Source organism: Megascapheus bottae, chromosome 14 (genome assembly GCF_031878675.1).
Source record: "Megascapheus bottae isolate mThoBot1 chromosome 14, mThoBot2.hap1, whole genome shotgun sequence".
Classification (NCBI taxonomy): Eukaryota; Metazoa; Chordata; class Mammalia; order Rodentia; family Geomyidae; genus Megascapheus; species Megascapheus bottae.
Window position 1 is genome coordinate 31,471,771 of NC_143522.1, and position 22,138 is coordinate 31,493,908.

A 22,138-nucleotide genomic window follows, 5' to 3' on the forward strand; every position below is an offset into this window, starting at 1 on the left:
TCCCTGAGTCAAGCTCTCATAGTTTGCTGACTACTGGACAGACAGACATATACTACCATGGATAGAGATCAGGAGTTTGTGACAGTGATGAGACCCTGGATGGATGCAGCATCTTGCTGCAGGGACCAGAGAGTTCTTTTTTGGCCAGTTCTGGGGCTTGAGCTCAGGGCCCGAGCACTGTCGTTGGGCTTTCTCAAGGCTAGAGCTCTACCACTTGAGACACAGCACCACTTCCAGCTTTTTTCTATGTAGTGCAAGCACTCTACCACTAGATCATACTCCCAGCCCCATGGGACTAGAGAGTTCTAACAGTTTGGGGCAGAGAGGTTTTTTGAGTTGGAAGTATTCATTAGAACAGCGCAGCTGAAACAAGGAGCTGTCCTCTTATGTCTCTGACTGAGAAGTTGTCTGGCCTCAGTCCCTCTTAGCTGCTGGCATTGAAGGAGTTGTACAGTGGAAAGTTAACATATTTTCATCATTACACGTATCTGACTGACCTCTAGATTACATGGTGTGATGGCGGTTGCCCTAGGACCTGCACTTAACAGTTCCATTTAATACCTGCATTTCACAGTTCCACATATTATATGCTTTCTTACAGTCCAACAGTTACAACAACTTTAAAAAACCTTGGCGCACTTTACCGACGTCAAGGGAAATTTGAAGCTGCAGAAACATTAGAAGAGGCTGCCATGAGGTCACGTAAACAGGTGAGCTCAAACACTTTGGTTTGGCTTTTTTACAAATGGCTGGTGCTCTACCACTTGAGCTATATCTCTATATCCAGCTTTCTGTTGGATTATTGGAGGTAAGAATCTCTTGAGTTTGTCTACCGGAGTTGGCTACAAACCACAGTTCCCAGATCTCAGCCTCCTGAGTAGCTAGGATTATAGGGGTGTGTGAGCTACTTTCACCTAGCTTGCTGGGTATTTTATGATAGAATTCTACAGACTTTACTTCTCGTGCTGGCTTCAAATCTCTACCCTTAGGACCTCTGCCTCCTGTATATCAAGAATTGCAGGTGGCTCATGCCACAAGGGTGTGGCTGGGAAAGCCACAGCTGCAACATACACAGCTGTATATGTATTCCTTAAATGATTGTACTAGTAAAATCCTTGGATTTTCTTTTTTCCTCATGTGGGGTATTGCCTTAGATATTAATCAACAAATTAAATGCCAACTGCCAGCCATCTCACACAGATAAAGTATACACAGAGGATTATGCACCATTTAGAAGAGCATGTGGAGTATCTAACAAATAAGTAAAAATACATTGACAAAAGGTAGTATTAATTTAGAGTTTTTTGTTATTTTTTTTTTGGCCAGTCTTGGGCTTCAGCTCAAGGACTGAGCACTATCCTTGGACTTTCTCAAGGCTAGTACCGCTTTTGCCTCAGCATCACTTCTGGCTTTTTCCTGTGTATGTGGTACCAAGGAATTGAACCTGGGTTTTTGTGCATGCTAGGCAAGCACTCTACCACTAGGCCTTTGGTCAGTCGTGGGACTTGAACTCTGGGCCTGAGCCCTGTCCCTGAACTCTTCAGCTCAAGGTTACCCTTTGAGCCACAGCTCTACTTCTGGTTTTCTAGTGGTTAATTGGAGATAAGAATTTCATGGACTTTAGTGCCCAGGCTGGCTTTGAACTGCAGTCCTCAGCTCTCAGCCTCCTGAGTAGTTAGGATTGCATCCTACATACACATACACACACACACACACACACACACACACACACCAGTGCTTTTTATTTTTATTTTTTTTTAATTTGTAATGAGCTTTGACCTCTTACTTGGCTTTTTTGCTCATGTCTGGTGCTGTATTCCCTTGAGCCATACATCTAGTCTGGCAATTAGCTGATGAATCGGAGATGAAATCTCAAGGGCTGTTCTGCCCAGGCTGGGTTTGGACCTTGATCTTTAATCCCCTAAGTTGCTGGCATTGCAGGTGTGAACTGTTGGTGTTAGTGCATCACATCTCTTCATCCATCTACCAGATTTGTAGACATCAGTACTTTAGTTAACAAGCCATTAACTGGGACTACAACCTAGTTTACTGCAGCTTTTTGAGTGTGCCAACCTATTTCTTTTTTTTTTTTTTTGCCAGTCCTGGGCATGAGCTCAGGGCCTGAGCACTGTCCTTGGACTTTCTCAAGGCTAGAGCTCTACCACTTGAGCCTCAGCACCACTTCTGGCTTTTTTCTATATATGTGGTACCGAGGAATCGAACCCCGGTCTTCATGCATGCTAGGCAAGCACTTTAACCACTAGGCCAAACTCCTGGCCCCCAACCTGTTTCTTTTCCTTGGTTTTGGTAGTGTACCGACCAGGCAGCCTTGCTGGTCTGGATTCTTTCTCCTGGCTTTTCCTTCCTAGTGATGTTGAGCTATCTGAGCAATCCCTTGTAAGATGTAAGTGCTAATGGGTCAAACCATTTTCCCCCTACCTGGCTCACAGGGTCTTGACACTGTTCACAAACAGAGAGTGGCTGAAGTGCTAAATGACCCTGAGAACATGGAGAAGCGGAGGAGCCGGGAGAGCCTCAATGTGGACGTGGTCAAGTACGAGAGTGGCCCTGACGGAGGGGAGGAAGTGAGTATGAGCGTAGAGTGGAATGGGGTAAGTACAGCACACAGCCAGCCTGCACTGGGGTAGCTGCTGGCCCACTTGGCGGCTCCGCTCACTGGCCTTCTCTGTCTCACATGCTATGCTTTCTACTTTTTCTCAAATTGAGTGCCGGGAAAATCCTCTTATAAATTCCTAACTTCTGCTAATACTGGAGGCTGTTGCTTGCTTGGAGTAGTCTTTGTCCTCTCTGTAGGAACCAATGAAAGCTGTCTGGAGCCCTTGGAGCACGCACGTGCTGGTTGAATGTCCTGGCTGTGTAACATGTAATCCATAGTCACGCCTAGGATCAGTGTAGCAGACAACTAACTGCTTCTCTAACTTGCCCAGCTCACTGCCCACTTGACGCTTCTGACTTCACTGTGCAGGCAGCTCTAGAACTAATTGGCTTATCTTAAACAGAGATGCTTTTGAATTAGAATTTCTTTTTAGAATAGAACAACTTAGCCCAGTGCTGGTGGCTCATGCCTGTAATTCTAGCCTCTCAGGAGGCTAAGGATATTTGTTGAAGCCAGCCTGGGCAGGAACATCTTTGAGAGTCTTATCTCCATTAATCTACCAGAAAAGCCAGAAGTGGAGCTGTGATTCAAGTGGTAGAGCAGTAGCCTTGAGTACAAGAAGGTCAGGGATAGCGCCCAGGAGCTAAGTCCAAGCCCCAGAACTGGACCTACCCCTCCTCACCCCTCCATCCCCCCTCCAAAAAAAGTAGAAAGAAAGAAAAACAAACCAACAACTTGAGCAAGGCATTGGGAAGGCTACTGCTTTACCTCTCTTGCCCAAGCCACCAGCAGCTCTGACCCTCACTCTGCCTGTCCCTGCTTACCGTGGAGGGCTGCCTGGGCCCTGCCTCTCCCATCTGCTTGCTCTGGGGAGTTGGTCTCCACTGTTACCTACTCCAGGTCACAGACAGTGCCTGGCTTCTAGACATTTCCCTAGCAGGTGGACAAGGTCTTGTATCCTGAGCTAGCATTTGTAGAGATGTTCCCTCTCAGGGAACTGGAGGTGGGATTGGCACTCTAGCTGTGCCTGGCACCTGAGCACCAGCCAGTGTGGTGCACTTAGGGCCAGTCTTAACTTTTGGAATTGATTTATTTCTTAGAATTTGCTACAGCTGTAGCAGTTTGGGCAGAGTCAGAATCCTGACTAAATATTTGTAAAAAAATGTTTCCAGCCAGATTGTTGGGAGAACTTCTCTTGACTGTCCAGCAGATACCTTGTTTGGTCCTTTCCATGCCATGACAACCAATCAGCATCTGCTTTGATGGGATAGACCCAGGTGGGCAGTGGTCCCAAAGTGCAGTGAGGCCCAGGAGGCCTGGGACTAGGCTGTGCTGATGGAGCTGTGTACTGTACTCTTTTCAGCTGCTCAGGCACCTGCATGCTCGTCTTGAGGGCCTGTCGTGCTTGGCCTTCAGAGGCTGCTTGTAGATCTTAACATTCCTGGGTGAAGTTCCGGACGAACTTTCTCTGGAGACAGTATTTCTAGGTCCATTCATATGGAAATCCTGTGACAATAAAATTGTCCAGAGCCCTAGTCCCCTCCTGTTGCTGTCTGGAGGAAGGGACTGGGAGGAGTGTGGCAATTTCTCCACTGGGTAGGGTAACTGTGCTTTCTCAGCAGGGGCTGCTTCCTCCTCTTTTTTTTTTCTTTTTCTTTCTCTTGCCAGTGTTGAGGTTGGACCTAGGGCTTCATGCATCCTAGGCAAGTGCTCTGAGTCAGATGTCACCTTTTATTTTTTTGAGATAGGATCTTGCTGTGAAGCCCCAGGCTGCTCTTGAGTTAGTGATCCTCCTACCTCAGTTCCCTAAGTTCTGGGATTATAGTCATGCTCACCACGCTTTTATTATATTTATTTATATTTATTATTATTGAACACACTTTTATTGCTTTTAAGAAAAGTGTTAAGCCGGGCTCCTCATGCCTGTCGTCCTAGCTACTTAGGCTGAGATCTGAGGATTGCAGTTCAAAGGTAGGAGAGAAAAGTGTTATAAACTTAGGTATTTAGTTAGCTGTATTGAGCTTGATTATATGTGGTACATGAAGAGTTCATTTTTTTGTGTCAGGTTTGGTTCATACAGGACTACACTCAAGTCTGGAATGCTGGCTTTCCTCTTCACCAGCAATAAAATACTTTTTCTCTGTTGTTTCTGTTGAAGAGAAGAGTCCCTGAGATTTCAAAGTCAGCAGTTTAAAGATGGTTACTATTAAAAATAGTTGCCATTGGCAACCACTTATGTGCATAAAGTTTTTTTAGTAGGAGTGGAACTCAGTGAAACACTAGGCAAGCACTAGTGTTCATGAGACCTTGAGTTTGATTCCAGCATTAGGAAAAGAAAAAAAAAAAGGTTTCTTTTTAGCATTACGTAATTGAGATGAAACAAAAATATTGAGTAGATATCATGATACCTCCAACTTCAGATTTTAAGTTCTGGGTTTCATAAAGGTGGTTTCTTTGTTCTTACAGATTTAGTTTGTTAGAGGAAAAGCTTGTTGTCCACTTGTTTTTTTTTTTCTTTTACCAGTCTTGGACTTGAGCTCAGGGCCTGAGCGCTCTGCTACTTGAGCCTCAGCACCACTTCCAGAGTTAGTGCAAGCTAGGCAAGCACTCTGCCACTAGGACAAACTCCCGGCCCTCCACTGTTTTGTTTTGTTTTTTTCCTCTTCCTGAGATAGGGTCTTGTTGTCTAGCCTAGTCTGGAATCTGATCTGAAACTCACAATCTTCCCGCCTTAGCCTCCCCAGTGCTAGGATTATACACACAGAAACTTCTCAGCTCTCAGTTACACTTTAGTTCTGTATGCGATTTTAAAAGTAGGATATAAGCTGGGCATGGTGGCTCACGCCTGTAATCCCAGCTACTCAGGAGGCTGAGATCTGAGGATCAAGGTTCAAAGCCAGCCTGGGCACAAAAGGACCTGAGACTCTTCAATTAACCTCTAGAAAATGGGAAGTGGGGGCTTGGCTTAAGGGTAGGGTAGTAGCCTTGAGCTGAAGAGCTCAGGGACAGCGCCCAGGCTAAATTCAAGCCCCATGACCCACAAAATAAAATAAAGTAAATTAAAATAAATTTAGAAAATAAAAGTAGGATGTAGAACTCTTGTACCCAGAAGGGTGCCTGGTACCCTCCCCCACAGTCAGAACTTCAGAAGACAGTTTATCATTGGGCTTGCTGGATTTGACCACATCACAGTAGCCATCTCACAAGATTTTTGGCCTTTTCTTAATATTCAGAAGTAGCATCTAAAACAGGGAGGCAGACTGGCTGTCCTGGACCACCCTGCAGACAGTGTGGCCGTGTGCTCATGAAGCAGAGGGACCGGAAGTCAGGATGAGTGAGCCGCTGGGCACCCGCAGATCCAGCTCAGGGAGAGCAGCCTGAGCTCCTCTTTGGACTGTGAGCAAGGTGTGCAAGGTCACACATAGGTGTGAGGACAGGTGTAATAGTCACTGTCCTGGTTTGGGGCCTGCCTCTTGGAGTCTGTTGAAATGAAGCGAGCTTTCCTCAATTCTAGTCCATGTGGCCTCACGTCCACTGTGTGCAGGATTCGCGGGGCCCCTGCGCTGTCTTGTGTAAAGTCATGGCCTTGACAGCAGGTCCTCCGGGACCTCAGGTTTCTTTGGGGCCTCCATCCCCAGGGGCAGCCTCTTGTCTTCACTGTTCTTTCCCCATGTTCAAATTCCGGGGCTTCCCCAGGGTCTTTCAGAAGCACCCCATGCCTGACTCTCCTTCCACACTTAGATTTCTGTACATTTCAGTTAATGCACTAAAATTTTAACAGAGATCATTGGGGATTGTGACGGTGTTAATTAGAAATAGTTTTTATTTTTGAAAAATTTCACTAGGAAGACAACTAGAATATACTGGAAATAAATTGAATTACCACTGCATCTGCAGTCCTGTTGTACATAGATAATAAATTGCCACTGTGCATTTCAAACCAAGATGCCATGTGATTAATCTCTGCTCAGAAACCACTTTGTGTGAAGGTCTTTCATGGAGGTCTGGAGAAGCGTCAGGACTCAGTGATCCTCCCAACCCGAGCCCAGGTCGATGTGTATTTGCCTGCATTCTGGGGAGTGCTGGGCAGGCCAGGCTGACTTGCCTGGTGCCAGTGGGTCATGGGGCCTGGCCCTGAGGCTCTAGGGAGGCCATGGCTGGCCCCAGTGCCCACATCACTTGCCACCTCAGTGGTTTCCAGGGTGTGTGAGCGGTGCCCAGTGAAATCCTTTGGGACCTTGGAGGGGGTGGTAATCACGGGAGAGGGGAGGGTGGGGGGAGCACAGTTGTGGTGGGCAGCAAAATCTCGGTCCCTTCTCTTGCAGAGCAGTGGGAACTGATGTGTTCTTGTCCTCCCAGCATTCATGAGGCCTTGGTAACAAGTTTTATTTTTCCATTTAAAGATGAGAAAGATGAAGCTCGGGCTGGTTAAATGACTTGCTCAGCGTCCATGGTGAGTCCGAGCGGGCAGGGACAGGCCCCACTGTCTGTGCTCCTGTCAAGACGGCGGCTGCCACTCGGGCAGGACGCAGGAGGCGTTGTGCCCAGGGAGACCCATTTTCTTTGGATGGTCAACTGCATGCTTACAATGTGCCGCTGCCCCTTCAAATCACCGGGTGTTAAGGTTCTGAAATGTCCTAAGATGCTAGTGTTTTAACTGAAGCTGGGGGATATGGCAGGGCAGAAGTTAGATGAATTTGTCTTCTGCGTGTAGCTTTGATTTTGGTTTTTCACTGGTGACTCTCCTTTACGTACAGCTACTTGTCTTGCAATAAGTAAAAAATTTCTAGAATGATGCTAGTCCACACTACCTTCCACTCTGATGCCTGTTTGGAGTAGACCAGCCTAGATTCTCCAAAACTCCTTGGGCCCAGCCCCACCTCCAAGCCCGTCTGGTCAACCAGAGTGACAGAAAGGAAGGCCCAGGACCAAGCCACGGCATCTGTGCGACCTAGAAATACTGTAGACCAGGCTCTGTAGCGCGGGGCTGCACCCTGTCCTCCTGTGGGCTCACTGGTTCTCTCCTTTCTGTCTGACAGGCCTAGCTGCCCCGGTGCCTCCCGCCCTGCTCCTGCATGACGGGCAGCGCCTCCTCCGGCCCCCCTCCAGCGCTGCCCGCTGTGTCTAGCAGCCCCTAGGAGCTTGTCAGAGCCGCACCTCTGGGCCTGGTCATTCCTTTCGGTGCTGCTGACCTGGGGTTCCTGATCTCTGTATACATGTAGCTTTGCCAGATATGTACTTAGTAATATCAAGTGTATTAATAAAACCCATCTATTGTGTAACACATTTAACGATTAAGAGCGATTAGCTGTACACTCTGCTAGCAGGTAGTTAGAAGTGTCCCACAGGCTTACCACAGTGGCATGGCAGTGACCTGTGGACTGTTGCTGAGCTGTAGGAGTAAGGCATGTGTTGCTCGTCTGTGATACTTAGAGACCACCTGGCCAGTGCGCCTGCCCCAGGCCCTGGACTTGCGCACGTAGACTTGCTGTGTAGTCCTGTGTAATTCTACTCTTCTCTACTAATCTTTAAAAGCTCAGTGATGTGTGTTATTTGTGTCTTTCTAACTTCTAATAAACTCACTCCAACTGACCTGCCTGTGTCTGTGTCTGTCTGCTCGATACACTGCTCATTCTTCCTCGGGATGCAGAACTGGACAGCCTCTGCAAGGAGCGGGTTTCTGTCTTCCCAGGGTCTGTTCTGAGAGTAAATGGTGCTGCACACACGTTTCCACTCTCCTTCTGATTTTCCCGTCTGAGCTCTGCCAGGGGCTTTTCTTCTACTCTACTTGGGCTATGACAGCGGCCATACCTTGCTTCCTACAAGAGCTCTAGATTTTTAGTTATTTTATGGAGTAAGCATTTTCATTTTCCAGCCACATTTCCAGCTGACATTTAATAAAACTACTGTGAGCTTGGTTGAGAGTTGATAACATGGCTTTTAGATACATAGGTTGGGAAGAAGGCTTTGGAATAGTGGACTCCCTGCCAGATGCTCACAGTGAGGGTCTCCCTTTCGGGAGACTCATGGAGGCCACCTCATTCTTTATTACAGTTATCTTTAAAACAGCAGTCAAATATTCCTTGTGGGTGTGTGTTTGGAAAACTTTTTCCTCTTGGAGGACTTTCTTGATGGGGTTGTCTTAATGAAATTTCAAGTGAATGAATGTGAGGCCTGCGTTGATGTGTATGGAAGCTGGTGGGCGGCACGTGGGCTCCCGGCGGCAGGCAGGCAGGCAGGCAGGCAGGCGTGGCTGCTTGCATCTACTGGTGGGCAGGTGGGCTTCTGGCGGCAGGCAGGCAGGCGTGGCTGCTTGCATCTGCTGTTCCCTGGGTGTGGGGGGAAGAAACACAGCAGCTTCACACTTGTTCACATTTCTTTCAGGATGGCACTGGATCTTTAAAACGCAGTGGTTCCTTTAGCAAACTCCGGGCTTCCATTAGACGCAGCAGTGAGAAGCTGGTTAGGAAACTGAAGGGAGGAAGTTCAAGAGACAGTGAGCCGAGAAACCCTGGGTAACTATCTCCCCGAGCCCGCCCTCCCTGCCAGCACGCATCTCTGTGGCCCCTGAGACCCTTCCTGGTGAGCCCAGACTCAGCCCTGGGAAGGGGAGTAGGTTCTGTCCGGTGGAGTGGGAACTACTCCTGAGTGGCTAGAAGGGGGCTGTGCCTTCAAAAGTTCATGGAAACTTTTATTTTGTTACATGTTCAGAGAAAGTTTCTGCTGTAGAAAGTGGAAATTTAGTATTGAGGCCTGGTTATGTTATATAGTCAGTCTTTCTTTTTTTTTTTTTTTTTTTTGCCAGTCCTAGGCTTGAGCTCAGGGCCTGAGCACTGTCCTTGGACTTTCTCAAGGCTAGAGCTCTACCACTTGAGCCTCAGCACCACTTCTGGCTTTTTTCTATGTATGTGGTACCGAGGAATCGAACCCAGGTCTTCATGCATGCTAGGCAAGCACTTTAACCACTAGGCCAAACTCCCAGCCCTAGTCAGTCTTTCTTACATTAGCATTCATTTAAATCCTTCAAATGTTTCATCTTTCCAAATCTGATTGTATTAACTCGCAATAGAGGTAGAAGGGTCATTTTTGTTTGTTTTTTGTTTTGGTTTTGCCAGTCCTGGGGCTTGAACTCGGGCTCTAGGCACTGTCTTTGGGCTTTCTCAAGGCTAGAGCTCTACCATTTGAGCCACAACACTACTTCCAGCTTATTCTATATATGTGGGACTGAGGAATCAAACCCGGGTCTTCATGTGTAGCAGGTAAGCACGCTACATCTAGGCCGCATTCTTCGGTCCAAGGGGTTTTTTGTTTTTTAAGATTTTCAAACTCTTAGGTTTCCCTGTGTTTGAAGAAGAGTCTGAGTCGGGACCCCCTTTTTGCTTGCAGGATTTGCCACAGGGACTCTGTGACCTTCTCTGCTGCCCTGAATGGCTGCCTGTCACATTTCAGCAAGGCTCTCCTGAGTCCTCTTGTCATCCTTTTGTGTGTATGGCTTTCTGCATGTCTCTGCTCATGAGAGAGAGATTCTTTAGTAAAAATACTGTGCTTGAAGTCTGCTCAGCACAGATGCCAAGTGGCCTTGGAGAACTTGTTGGCAATATTAAAGTTATGTAGCTGTAGTACATAGCTTGTGATTTTTTTTTTTTTTTTTTTTGCCAGTCCTGGGCTTGAGCTCAGGGCCTGAGCATTGTCCTTGGACTTTCTCAAGGCTAGAGCTTTACCACTTGAGCCTCAGCACCACTTCTGGCTTTTTTCTATGTATGTGGTACCGAGGAATCGAACCCGGGTCTTCGTGCATGCTAGGCAAGCACTCTACCACTAGGCCAAACTCCCGGCCCCAGCAATTTTTTTTTTTTTTTTTTTTTTTTGCCAGTCCTGGGCTTGATCTCAGGGCCTGAGCACTGTCCTTGGATCTTCTCAAGGCTAGAGCTCTACCACTTGAGCCTCAGCACCACTTCCGGCTTTTTGCTATGTATGTGGTACCAAGGAATTGAACCCGGGTCTTCGTGCATGCTAGGCAGGTACTTTAACCACTAGGCCAAACTCCCGGCCCCTGCAATTTTTTTTTGCCAGTCTTGAGGCCTGAACTCAGGGCCTGAGCACTGTCCTTGGGCTTTCCTCAAGGTTAGAGCTCTACCACTTAAGCCACTGCACCGCTTCCGGCTTTTTTCTATGTATGTGGTATCGAGGAATTGAACCCGGGTGTTTGTGCATGCTAGGCAAGCACTGTACCACTAGGCCAAACTCCCGGCCCCCGGGCAGGCTTTGAACCAGAATTGTCAGATCCCATCCTCCTGAGTAGCTAGGATTATAGGTGTGAGCTACCCATATCTGGCTTCAAGTGTTTGAGATGAGTATTAATGCACTTTTGTGCCCGGGCTGACTATGAACCATGGTCCTCAGGTCTCAGCCTCCTGGGTAGCTAGGATGACAGGTGTGAGCCACCGTGCTGGGCTTGTTATTTTTAAATTGTTTTTATTTATTTATTTTTCGGTAATGGGGCTTGAACTCTGGACCTGGGCTCTGTCCTTGAGCTGTTCAGCTCAAGGCTGTTCCTCTACCACTTGAACCAAAGTGCCACATCCAGTTTTGTGGCAGTTAATTGGAGATAGGAGTCTCGGACTTTTTGTGCCCCAGCTGGTTTTTTGAACTGCTATCCTCAGATCTCAGCCTCCTAAGTAGCCAGGATTAGAGTCATGAGCCACCACGCCGTTTTGCTCATCATTTTTGTACTCTTACATGTTTTCCTGGGCTGGCTTGGACTGGGATCCTCCTATTTAGCCCCACTTTGTTGAGATGGCATCATGCCCAGATTTATTGGTTTAGAAAGGTCAGCTAACTTTTGGTTTGCTTTTGCCACTCATGAGACTTGAACTCAGAGCATGGGCACTATCCCTGAGCCTTTTTGCTGAAGGCTAGCACTCTTACCAGTTTGAGCCACAACATCAGTTCTGGTTTTGGTGGTCTCATGGACTTTTCCTGCCTGGGATGACTTTGTGATTCCCACTTCTCAGCTTCCTGAATAGCTAGGATTACAGGTGATCCACTAGGCTCAACTTTTTGCTTGAGCTGAACTTAAACCATGATCTATAGACCATGATTGTCCTGTCTCATGGATGGGGTCTTGAATTCTGGGCCTGGGTGGTGTCCATTAGCTCTTTTGCTCAAGACTAGTGTTCTACCACTTGAGCTACAGCTGCAGTTCCAAGTTTTTGGTGGTTAATTGGAGATAAGAGTCTCATGGACTTCCCTGCCTAGGCTGGCTTAAACCCTGATCCTCAGATCTCAGCTTCCTGAGTAGTGACGATTACAGGTGTGAGCCACCAGTGCCCAACTTTACTGTTAAGGTATATACGGAGGGGTTACCACTTTATGAGTCAGGTAATGAGTACATTTTTTTTTTTTTTGACAATGCAGCTGGGTGCTGCCCAAATCTGCTGTGGAACCTTTCGGCCCTGCAGAGGCCTGGGTTTATGTAATGTTGCCTTCCTGCTATGCAGCTGTTGCTTGTGGGGGTTGTGGGACAGGGCGTTCATGTGGCAAGTGCTTACAGGATACCAGCTATTGATGTAGGGTTTGAACATTGGATGGGGTGAGCTGTCTCCTCACAAGGACAGGACAGGGTGATACTGTCATGTGGTGAATGCCAGAAAGAACTTCCAGGCAGAGTCAGCAATCAGTGCAAGGAGGGTGCCCTCTTGCTGCTGATCTGTCCTCTGGTTTGGCCACTGGAGGACTGGCTGTCATCTCTCTGCCCCCAGGAGTATACCTGCTATTTGTGCCTCTATCTTGGGTTTGTTTTCTAATTCTTAATGCAGTTTATTTAGATCATTTACAATTTTTCATATTACAAACTTTTATTTCCCATTGTAAAATCCCTTCATGTTTGCAGAAAAATTGTAAACAATCAAACCCAAGCAACTTTGGCCACTGCCCCACCAAGTCCTTAACCTTTTGATGCTTGGCTGGGAAGGCTGGTGAAACTCCCACTGAGAGCCCAGACTCCCTTGACCCATGCCACACACAGCTCTGTCCTCAGAGGCCACAGCATGCCTTCCCAACAGGGCCCATGGGAGGCGTGGTCTTTATCTCTCGTGTTCTTTCATAAGCTGCCCTGAGCTGCTGTGCAGGGGTGAGGTCGGCCCCTTTCCACTTCCAGACTGTGCTGGAGCCCAGTCTGGAGTTGGCGTTATGTTCTTCTACCTTGTACCCAAACAGACTTTCAGGGCAGCACATGTGCTCATGTGGGCTCGCTGCCTCCTCAGCAGTGCCAAAGACTGCCCTGCAGGGTGGAGGCCTCCTCCAGGAGTGGAGGAAGGGCAGAAGTGAGTGGCCTCTTGTGTTGGAGCTGCTGGTGCTTAGAGAGTCATTTGTCTTCCAAGTGTAGCCTACTGCGAAGGCACAGCCCAGCTACAGGTGCTCAGCCCGAAACCAGGGTTCTTGGGGCTTGGTCGGGCTGCCCACAGGCACTGGCGTGTTAGCCGGATGTGGTCCCTCGCACCCCTTCAGAGCTGACCGTGTAGGAGCAGGAGGAAGGAGGCAGGTGGGGGGCAAAGAGCACCCTCAGGGTCCGGGTTGGGCCACTGGGCAAGTCCAGGACAGCTTCTTGTGTGTGGACGCGGTCAACCATCAGTCTTACCAGAAGCTGGTTAGCCCAGGCGATACCCAGGGCTGGAGCAAGGTGTGGATCCCAAGGTCTGCGACAGACAGGAAGGTCACCAACCACCCCAGGGGAGTGCCTGCACTCACCCCAGTGCAGCACCCAGCGCCTTCCCAACACAGTGCCCGCACTCACCCGGCTGACCGGGGCAGCGAGTCCTGCTCCTCCACAGCCTCTGTCACCTGAGGGCCAGCAGCAGTGGTTGAGGTTCCCTGGGCCCTCACGGCACCCCACTCCTCCCCCACGCCACCCCCAGTCCTGTCTATCTGGGCTTCACCCACCTGGTTGATGCATAGCACAGGGGCAAGGAAGGCGCTGCTCAGCCGGCGCAGCATGGCCCCCAGTGAGTGGAGATGCCTGGCCCGGAGGGCAGAGGCCTCCTTGCCAAACTCACAGCGGAACGGGGCTGCCACGGAGTCGATGACCACCAGTCGGGCCATGCCCCTCGACAGCAGGACAGGGACCTTCCTCCCCACACATTCCAGCAGGGTGTCCTGCAAGAGGGAGGGCTGGCATGGCTGCCGCTGGCTTGCCAGGTATTAATTATCTAGGTGGTTACCACCTGTCTTACAAGGACACGAAGCTGCTGGGTGTCCTGGGGTGATGCTCTTGGGCATTGGCACAGCCTAGCCAGGGACCATTTCCCCCATTCCCTGTGAGTCTGCACACCTGCACCATCTTGGGGTTTTACAGCGAGTTCTTCTCCCCCTCCTCCCCTCCCCTCTGTGCCTGGAGGGCAGTATAGAAGGAGGGGTGTGGCAGGAGGCCAGGCCCAGACCTACCACCAGGGACCAGTACCCTGAGGCTAGTCACTGTTGTCATTTGGAGGGGACCTTGTGGCGGGGCAGGGGGGCAGGCCCAGCACCAGCCTCTTGCTGTCCAGGTTGGTTGCCCTGGCTGAGGTGGGAATTGTGATGTGGTGGCACACGGGGAGGCAGGATGGCTGCTGTGCAGAGCAGGGCATTCCCAGCAGCTGTATGGCCCTCTGTGAAGTGGGCAGGCCTGAGATGCCGCTCTGAGTCATGGTTCTGCAGGCAGCTCTGAGGGCTGCTGAGGGCCTGGCTTGTGGCGGGAGTGAAACTCAGTTTGTGCTTTTCCTCAGGGTGTCCCCAGCGGACCCTCTGTGTGTGGAGAATGACAGCAGCAGCCTGGAAGACACCAACGTGAGTGCCTGCTCCTCCTCATCCTCCCCTCAGCCAGGGCTGGGCAGTGGGGCAGCGGTCGGCTTCAGCCCACAGAGCTGGCTGGGCGATAGGCGCAGCTCCAAGGTTGTCCACGAGGCGGCCTAGCGTTTTATGTTTGGAGAAGGTGCTCAGGTCTCCCTAGCCCTCAGGTTCCAGGAGGCTGCGTGGATCTGGCAAGACGGGAGACCACCCAGCATGGTAGCCTGGCCTCATGTATGGTCTTCTCTTGCAGTGACCCAGGCCTGGCTGGCTGTGGGATGCCAGGGCGCTGCCACTCTGTGTGGCCCCGGAGCTGGCCCTGTGACGGCCAGTGTGAGGCTGGGAGGGCCCTGGCCCGGATCCTGCAGTGTGTAGTCTCTCCTGACACGCGCTGTGGCCCATGGCACCATGACCAGCGTGCTGGCAGGGCTCAGGAGACCCAACAGAGCCGTCTCTGCATCTGCTGGGCCTCTGTGTGGTTTGTGTTAGGTCCCCCAGGTTGTGTGATAATGTATTTTACTGTACATTGTTTAAAAATTAAAAATTTATACACTGTATCCTTTGTATCTTATAGCAGCCTTCTGAGTGGACTCCTGGTCACTTGTGTGTTTATATGGTGCATAGAGCTGCCTGCCTGCCTGCCTGGGAAGGGCTGGGCTCCATTCTCTCTCCCCTCCCCTATCCAACCCAGCCTGATGCACCTCTACTGCGTTCTCGATGTCGGGAGGGTGGGCTGGGCCGGGCCCTGGTCAGTGCACAGCAGAGAGGCAGCTCACTGGGGACGGACTTCTACCCAAGGCTTCCACAGGCCTGCTTCTCTGGGCCCAGTGATGTGGAGGAAACAGCCACGTGCACAGAGCAGGTTTCCCTGGGAAGGAGCTGGGGCTGGGGCCCCTCAGCTCAGAAGACAGCCCTGATACATGCTGCAGTTCAATCAGGACTTCAGGATGCAAGGTTGCTGGTCTGCCTCAATGCTGAGGGGAAGCCATGAGAGTTGGGTGTCCTGGGCATTGTGCTCTGTGCAGTAGCTCACAGCCAGCTTGACCAAGATCCCTCTGCTTGGGAAAGCAGTCAGGTTCCTAGTTCTGTTCCCCGCCCCACCATGTGTAGTGCTAACCCAACTCCATTTAACTGTCCCTTCCCCATCCTTCGCTATGTCTCCTGCACTGGCCAAGTACACCCGTCTGCGGAGCCTCAGCAGGCCCAGCAGATAGACTCACCACATCAGCGGCATGCTCGATGAAGACGTGGTTGCTGAATTTGATCTTCTGGACCACCTCGCCTGGCACGTCTGTCCGCAGCTGCTGCTGCTGTGCGATGAGCTGCTGCAGTCGCTTGCTGGGGAAGATGTCCTCCGTGCAGATGTAGACAGCCCCTGGGGACCAGCACCATGAGCCCAAGGACTCCACATGTGCCTCTGGATGCCACACAGACCAGATTCACAGGTCACCTCGCTTCTATCCCCACCCCCTGGCTTTTCATCTACACCTGAGGAAGGATAGCAGCTGGAGGTGGTCTTCTGGGAACACAGGCTAGGTTTCCAGTTCTGATACTGGGCATGTGCCCCTGGCCAGGCCGCAGTGGCCACACAGGTGGGCTTCCTTGATGGCCCAGTTCTGCTTCCCCTCCCTGGAATGGGCAGAGGAGGGGACTGAGACCAGTCAATTGTCAAGGCTTCAGGAAACATCCCTTTCTCAGACCCAGCAAGACTGGTGGGAGGGATCTAAGTTCCCTCTGGTCTCCCTTCTGCTCCAGCCATTTCCTGAGGCCAAGGTCTTCACAGAGACTGCAGATGGTCATCCAGCCTCAATTGTGCTTCAGAAAGCCATGCAGCTAAGAGCATATCAAAAAACTCTGGGCTTACTTGGCTGGTGGCTCACACCTGTCATCCTATCAGGAGGATCACAGTTCAAAGCCAGCCCAGGCACTGTAGTCCTTTGTTTTTTGGTCAGGCATGGGACCTGGCACCCTGGGCCTGAGCTCTTCAGCCCAAGGCTACAGCCCTACCCCTTGCTATGTCCAGTTTTCTGGTGGTTAGTGGGAGATGAGAGGCTCAAAGACTTTAGTGCCTGGGCCAGCTTTGAACTGCGATCCTCAGATCTCAGCCTCCTGGGTAGCTAGTGTTACAGGTGTGAGCCAACATCCAGCCAGTGAGACTCTCATCTCCACTGAACCACCAGAAAGCCAGAAGTGGCACAGTGGATCAGGTGGCAGAGTGCTAGCTGTGAGCCGAAGAGCTCAGGGACAGTGCCCAGGCCCAGAGTTCAGGCCCCAAGATCAAACCTGATCAAACCTGAGCTTGTGAACAAGGTGTTTTCAAGGGGGATGCAATGATCTAGTGTGGGGACGTCACAGTGAGCCACTGTGTGGGGAAAGAGTCTCAACAGATGGTGCTGGGACAATGGGAAAGCCATGTGCAAAAGACAGACTGGACGCCCATCACATACAAGGGTGAACTCAAAAGGGGCTGGACTGCGGGCTGAAGTCCTAGAACTTACAGGAAAAAAAGTGAGCTGAGTGCAGCATAGTTCCAAACAACACCAACGCCACGAGAGCGCAATGGCAGACCGAACTTTAAAACATGGAAGATGTCTGGATACTGGTGGCTCACACTTGTAGTCCTAGCAGCTCAGGCGACAGAGCTCAGAGGGCTGTGGTCAGAGTCAGTCTGGAAGGATAGTCCGTGAGACTCATTTCAAGTTAACCACTAGAAAACTGGAAGTGGCGCTGTCGATCAAAGTGGCAGAGCACACACCCTGAGCAAAGAGAGGCTCAGGGATAGAGCCCAGGCCCTGAGTGCAAGTCCCACAACTGACAAACCCCTTGGGAGAGGATTTGTCTTCACAGTGTATGATACATAAAAGGTGAGCCTCAAGTGTCACTGGACCTAACATCTTCAAAGAAGACACACCGAGGCCAGCACGCAGGCGAGTGTCAACCCACGAAGGAGCAGAGCTGCAGACCCTCTCCACTCCTACATAGCAGCGGGGCTGTGACCCGTGGCTTTTGGGAACAAAGGTGTAGGATAGGGGCCAGCTTGTATGGGGCAGAGCCAAGCTCAGGAGTCGGAGGCGATGGATCCCAGTGGCAGGAATCCTGGCCCCGCTGTGGGGAGCTGGGCCGCTGACATCTGCAGGCTTCAGAGTGGCACAGTGGCGTGGCTGCCTCAGCCTCCCTCAGTTCTCTCCAAAAGGAGACTGTCACAGTATCTGCCCCTACTTCTGATTCTGTGGCCCTGTGAGCCTGACAGATTCAGGACACCTCCACTCATGCTGTGACAACCCGGAGGGCCAGGACCTTAGTGTGGGCAGTGAACCTGGCCGGCCTTGCTCCCTCTCGTTTTTCTGAAAGGAGGAGGGCCTTGGAGAAGAACAGCCCTGCGGGGCTCCTGGCCCACGAGGGAAGCAACCCACGACAGGGCAGAGGCCCACAGGGGCCTCCCAAAGCCCGCCCTCCTCAAGGGCTCACCACTCACCAGCCTCCAGGCCTCCATATTGCTGGGGGAACTGCACAGCCAGGCAGAGCTGCAGGGCCAGCTGAGTCTTCCCTGCTGAGCTGCAGCCGGCGAGCTCTGTGATGCCACCGAGGGGCAGGCCACCACCCAGGAGCCGGTCCAGGACAGGACAGCCCAGACGCAGGCGCTGGTGCTGCACGGGGAAGCGCTCCTTCTGCTGGAACAGGTGCAGCGCTGCGGGGGGGGGGGGGGGGGGGGCGGACAGCAACTGTGTGACCTCAGCCCTGCCCTCTGCTGGCTCCCTGGAGCACCGCCGGCCTTCCCCCCTTCCCACCTCCACCCACAGCATCCCCTGAGAGAATGCGGTGACCGCGGTCTTGCAGGCGCAGGGTTAGGAGGAGAACAGTGTCCACGCCGGGCAGTGACAGGTGCCCACTAGCTCACCTGTCAGTGTGTGGTGTCCTCGGAGGTGGAGGGCGGCCGCTGCCAGCAAGTGCTGGACGTCGGGGCTAGACAGGCCAGTCAGTCTCTGCAAGTCTGGTCCAGAAAAGTGCAGAATCTCCTTTACTGATTTCAGTTTGGCTGGAATGACACATGGTGTTCAGGGGAGAGGTCAGACTCCAGGACCACAGCGAGCACAGAGGTGGGGAGCAGCCGAGACTCGCCTTCTGGAGGTGCAGGGCAGGGGGTGGGCAGCTCCACTGGCTCAGGACCCAAGGAGATCTTGGAGATGTGATGAACGGACAGTGGGGCTGGGAAAGGCCTACTGCAGGTGCCACCACCCGCCGGCCCCAGCAGCTCGTCCAGCCCCGCCCAGCCCCGCCCACGAAAGGGCGTATGCGCCTGGAGCCCCAGCTACTTGGGAGTGCAAACAGGAAGCTCACTCAAGCCTAAGAGTTCTGGGCCAGTCTGGGCAATCCCAAGCCAGCTGGCCAAGACTGTGGGGTGGGGGGAAGCAGCTCAGCTCTGGGGCTGGGTGCAGCCTCCGCCCGTGCCAGTGCCAGTCCTTAGAAGGAGAGGAGGGGGGGAGGTGGGGAGGGAGCCAACCCTGCCTCACCAAGCCACCTTTGCGCCTGTGTGCCAGGCCAGGCTGGAGGAGCCTTGGGCTGCCTGAGAGGGGAGGTGCCAGCAGGAAAGCAGAGCCTGAAGCAAGCCGGTGCCAGGACCCGAGCACACACAATAAAGAGGTTTGCCCTAGGCTTTTATCTACTCCTACTTTTAAACTAGTAGGAAGGCAGACACTGCTCAGGCGTACTTGGCCAATCTGAAAAGCAGAGGAAGAAGACCCCTTCACAAAGGGTCACAGGGCAGGCTGGGCCAAGCGCACCGCCCTGGCCCTGCAGCTGCCTTTCTTGCAGTGTGCTGAGGCTCCAGCTACATTCAAAGACCGGGTGACAGCAAAAGCAGAGCTCTTGAGAATGCTGCCACAGGGCCACAGGGCATTTTTCAGTCAAACAGGCTGCTCAGAGGAACATTCTGGGCCCCAAGGCCCCAGCTCCTGGCTAGCACCTCAGGGAAAATTCATTTTCTGATAAGATGCTGGAGAGAAACAATGGCCTTCTGTTCCCAAAGATGTGTATAGCGGTGATAACCATTCTGTAATCATGCCACAGGCAAGACAAGACAAGAAGCTTACATGACAGCAGAGCGACCTTGACCTTGGCCAGCGACCAGCGTGGCCACCCACTGGGAGATCACAGCCCAGTGCTGGTGGTGTTACTGTGTCTGTGTATCAACAAGGTCAGAACCACAGTTGTGTGCCAGCTGGGGCAGTGTGAGAATGGGAGTGTGGGGGGGGAGGGCATGCCTGCCAGGACGGAGGCACTAGCCACCCAGTGCTGGGGCAGGCTCAAGGTATCTCGAAGAGCCTCTCAATGGGGAAAATCAGCACATGAACAAGACTGGCAAAAACAGCCAGTCACCTATAGTTCAGCAAGGCCCAACAGGTGCCCAGTGACCCAAACTGTCCAAGTCAAAGCAGAGGGGACAGGCGGGGCACCAGCAACCTCAGTCTGCAGCTGAACAGCGCACTGAAAATTAGAGGAGACAAGTGAGCTGGAACACGGACAAAGGAAACCCAGCAAACACAGGTAATGGTGTTCTGGATCCAGAAGTACATACAAAATTGATATTAAAAGTCCTATATGAGGAGCTGGGAATTTGGTCTAGTGGTGGAGTGCTTGCCTAGCATGCATGAAGGCCGGGGTTCGATTCCTTGGTACCACATATACAGAAAAAGCTGGAAGTGGTGCTGAGGCTCAGGTGGTAGAGCTCTAGTCTTGAGAAAGTCCAAGGACAGTGCTCAGGCCCTGAGTACAAGCCAAGACTGGCAAAAAAAAAAAAAAAAAATCCTATGTGAGGGGCTGGGGACATGGCCTAGTGGTAGAGTACTTACCTAGCATGCACACAGACCCGGGTTCAATTCCTCAGTACCGCATGCATAGATAAAACCCGAAGTGGCACTGTGGCTCAGGTGGCAGAGTGCCAGCCTTGAGCAAAAAGTGTTGTAGGTAGGACAGTGCCCAGGGCCCTGAGTTCAAGCTCTACCACTAACAGGGAAATAAAGAAAAAAAAAAGGCCCTAAGTGAAAAGCAGGCTCATTCCTGTTTGGAGCAAATGAAAAGCGCACCACACACAGCCCAGCACTGCGAGTGAGGCTGGAGTCTCAGCCCCGGGTGAGGTCCACGCCCTGTGGCTCGTTTCACTGACCCACTGCACACAGGCCCATTGTACGCACACCTGCCTTACTGGAGCAAGAAGAACCGTACCTCTCCTGACTGCAGCAGTAATTCTGGGGTTCAGGTCCAGCTGACCCACATCCATTCCCTCAGGGGCAGACTGCCAGGATGCACGCACACTGCCAGGCGCTTGCTTCTGCTCTGCCTGCCTGTGGGGAGGGGACACCTGTGTGACGGGGACAGCGGCACCAGGCACCGCCTCCGAGTGACCTCAGGGGCCTGGGCCGCTCTGGTGCCCGAGAGAGCCCCGCAGCCCATGCTTTGCTGAAGGAGAGCGGGGGAGCACGGGTGCCCTGCCCCCCTCCAGGGTGGATCCCCGGGCCCTGCTCCCCTCTAGGGTGGATCTTGTGCCCTGCTCCCCTCTAGGGTGGATCTCCAGGGTGGATCCCCGGGCCCTGCTCCCCTCTAGGGTGGATCCCCGCGCCTGCCCCCCTCCAGGGTGGACCCCGCGCCTGCTCCCCTCCAGGGTGGATCCCCGCGCCTGCCCCCCTCCCGGGTGGATCCCCGCGCCTGCCCCCCTCCCGGGTGGATCCCCGCGCCTGTCCCCCTCCCGGGTGGATCCCCGCGCCTGCCCCCCTCCCGGGTGGATCCCCGCGCCTGTCCCCCTCCCGGGTGGATCCCCGCGCCTGCCCCCCTCCAGGGTGGATCCCCGCGCCTGTCCCCCTCCCGGGTGGATCCCCGCGCCTGCCCCCCTCCAGGGTGGATCCCCGCGCCTGCCCCCCTCCAGGGTGGATCCCCGCGCCTGCCCCCCTCCAGGGTGGATCCCGAGGGAAGGCCCGGCCCGTGCGCGTGCCCGGCTGCTCCGATTTGGCGCGTCTCCAGTGGGTCTCCTGGGACTCCTGGACAGGACAGCGCGCGTGGGGTTTTGCGGGGAGCAGCGGGAGTCCAGTCGTGAGCGGAGGGCGGCGGCGCCTCCTGCGGGCAGGGCCCCCACAGCGCTGCCGCCGCCGGCCCGCCCAGGCTGAGACGGTGCGGGGCTCCGGGCGGACAGCAAGGCCCTCGGCGCCCTGCCTGGCCGGCGGTGCCTCCCGGAGCCCCGCTCCCAGCGTGCGGAGCTGACCCCGCGGGGCCGCCTCCCCCGAGGCTCCGCAGCCACCGACGGCGCGGATGCAGGGCCGGGTCAGCGCCCGCCCGCCGACCCCGCGGCCGGCCGAGGAGGGAGGCCCGGCTTCCGCCCCGGCCTCGCCCTCCGGGCCGCGCGGCCGCCTCGCCCGCCGCCCTGCTCCCGCCGGCTCCGCTTCCCGGCCGGAGCGCCGGCCGCCCGAGCCTCCACGTCCCGCCGCTCCTCTACCTCCAGGCGCCGCGGCCGCTCTCGACCTCCTCGTCCAATGAACGCCCGGAGCCCAGCGTCACCTCCGCCAATCAGCCGACCAGCCGACCAATCCAAAGTCTCCGTCGCCCCGGCGGGGGCGGGACAAGCGCCGGCAGGCCCCGGCCGCCGATTGGCCGACGGCCGCCCGGTGGCGGGGTGGCGCCCTGGTGCGATTGGGGAGGGCGGCGCTAAGG

At 53.3% G+C, this 22,138-nt stretch overlaps 2 protein-coding genes across 14 annotated transcripts in view; one reads left to right on the forward strand and one right to left on the reverse strand.

Annotated features, from left to right (window-relative positions):
* Klc1 (kinesin light chain 1) overlaps positions 1–14,997 on the forward strand; it is a 41,292-nt gene extending 26,295 nt beyond the window's left edge. For 2 of the 13 annotated variants that reach the window (XM_090344911.1, XM_090344912.1), the window contains exons 12-16: positions 602–710; positions 2,451–2,612; positions 9,002–9,132; positions 14,380–14,440; positions 14,694–14,997. In XM_090344911.1, coding sequence (XP_090201037.1) covers positions 602–710; positions 2,451–2,612; positions 9,002–9,132; positions 14,380–14,440; positions 14,694–14,696 — 466 coding nt within the window. In that variant the 3' untranslated portion in view covers positions 14,697–14,997. Of the gene's footprint in view, positions 1–601; positions 711–2,450; positions 2,613–7,020; positions 7,071–7,656; positions 8,210–9,001; positions 9,133–14,379; positions 14,441–14,693 lie in introns of those variants that run through there. The other 11 variants (XM_090344913.1, XM_090344915.1, XM_090344914.1 and 8 more) reach the window with 11 other exon arrangements.
* Xrcc3 (X-ray repair cross complementing 3) lies at positions 12,002–21,032 on the reverse strand. The gene is made up of 7 exons (XM_090344925.1): positions 20,663–21,032; positions 18,339–18,476; positions 17,916–18,128; positions 15,661–15,815; positions 13,559–13,771; positions 13,413–13,459; positions 12,002–13,314 (listed from the first exon to the last, which is right to left on the reverse strand). The coding sequence occupies exons 1-7, from the start codon at positions 20,715–20,717 to the stop codon at positions 13,095–13,097; spliced, it is 1,041 nt and encodes a 346-aa protein (XP_090201051.1). The 5' UTR covers positions 20,718–21,032; the 3' UTR covers positions 12,002–13,094.
* Between the last annotated feature and the right edge of the window lie 1,106 nt (positions 21,033–22,138).

What these genes read in the sequence shown, in the direction of transcription:
- Xrcc3 (XM_090344925.1), bottom strand. Translation starts at nt 20,717, where the DNA reads ATGGATGTGGGTCAGCTGGACCTGAACCCCAGAATTACTGCTGCAGTC. An exon ending in ATATGGAGGCCTGGAGGCTG is followed by an intron (nt 15,816 to 17,915) that starts GTGAGTGGTGAG and finishes GCTGGTCCCCAG; the next exon opens with GGGCTGTCTACATCTGCACG. An exon ending in TCGAGCATGCCGCTGATGTG is followed by an intron (nt 13,772 to 15,660) that starts GTGAGTCTATCT and finishes TCCCTCTTGCAG; the next exon opens with GACACCCTGCTGGAATGTGT.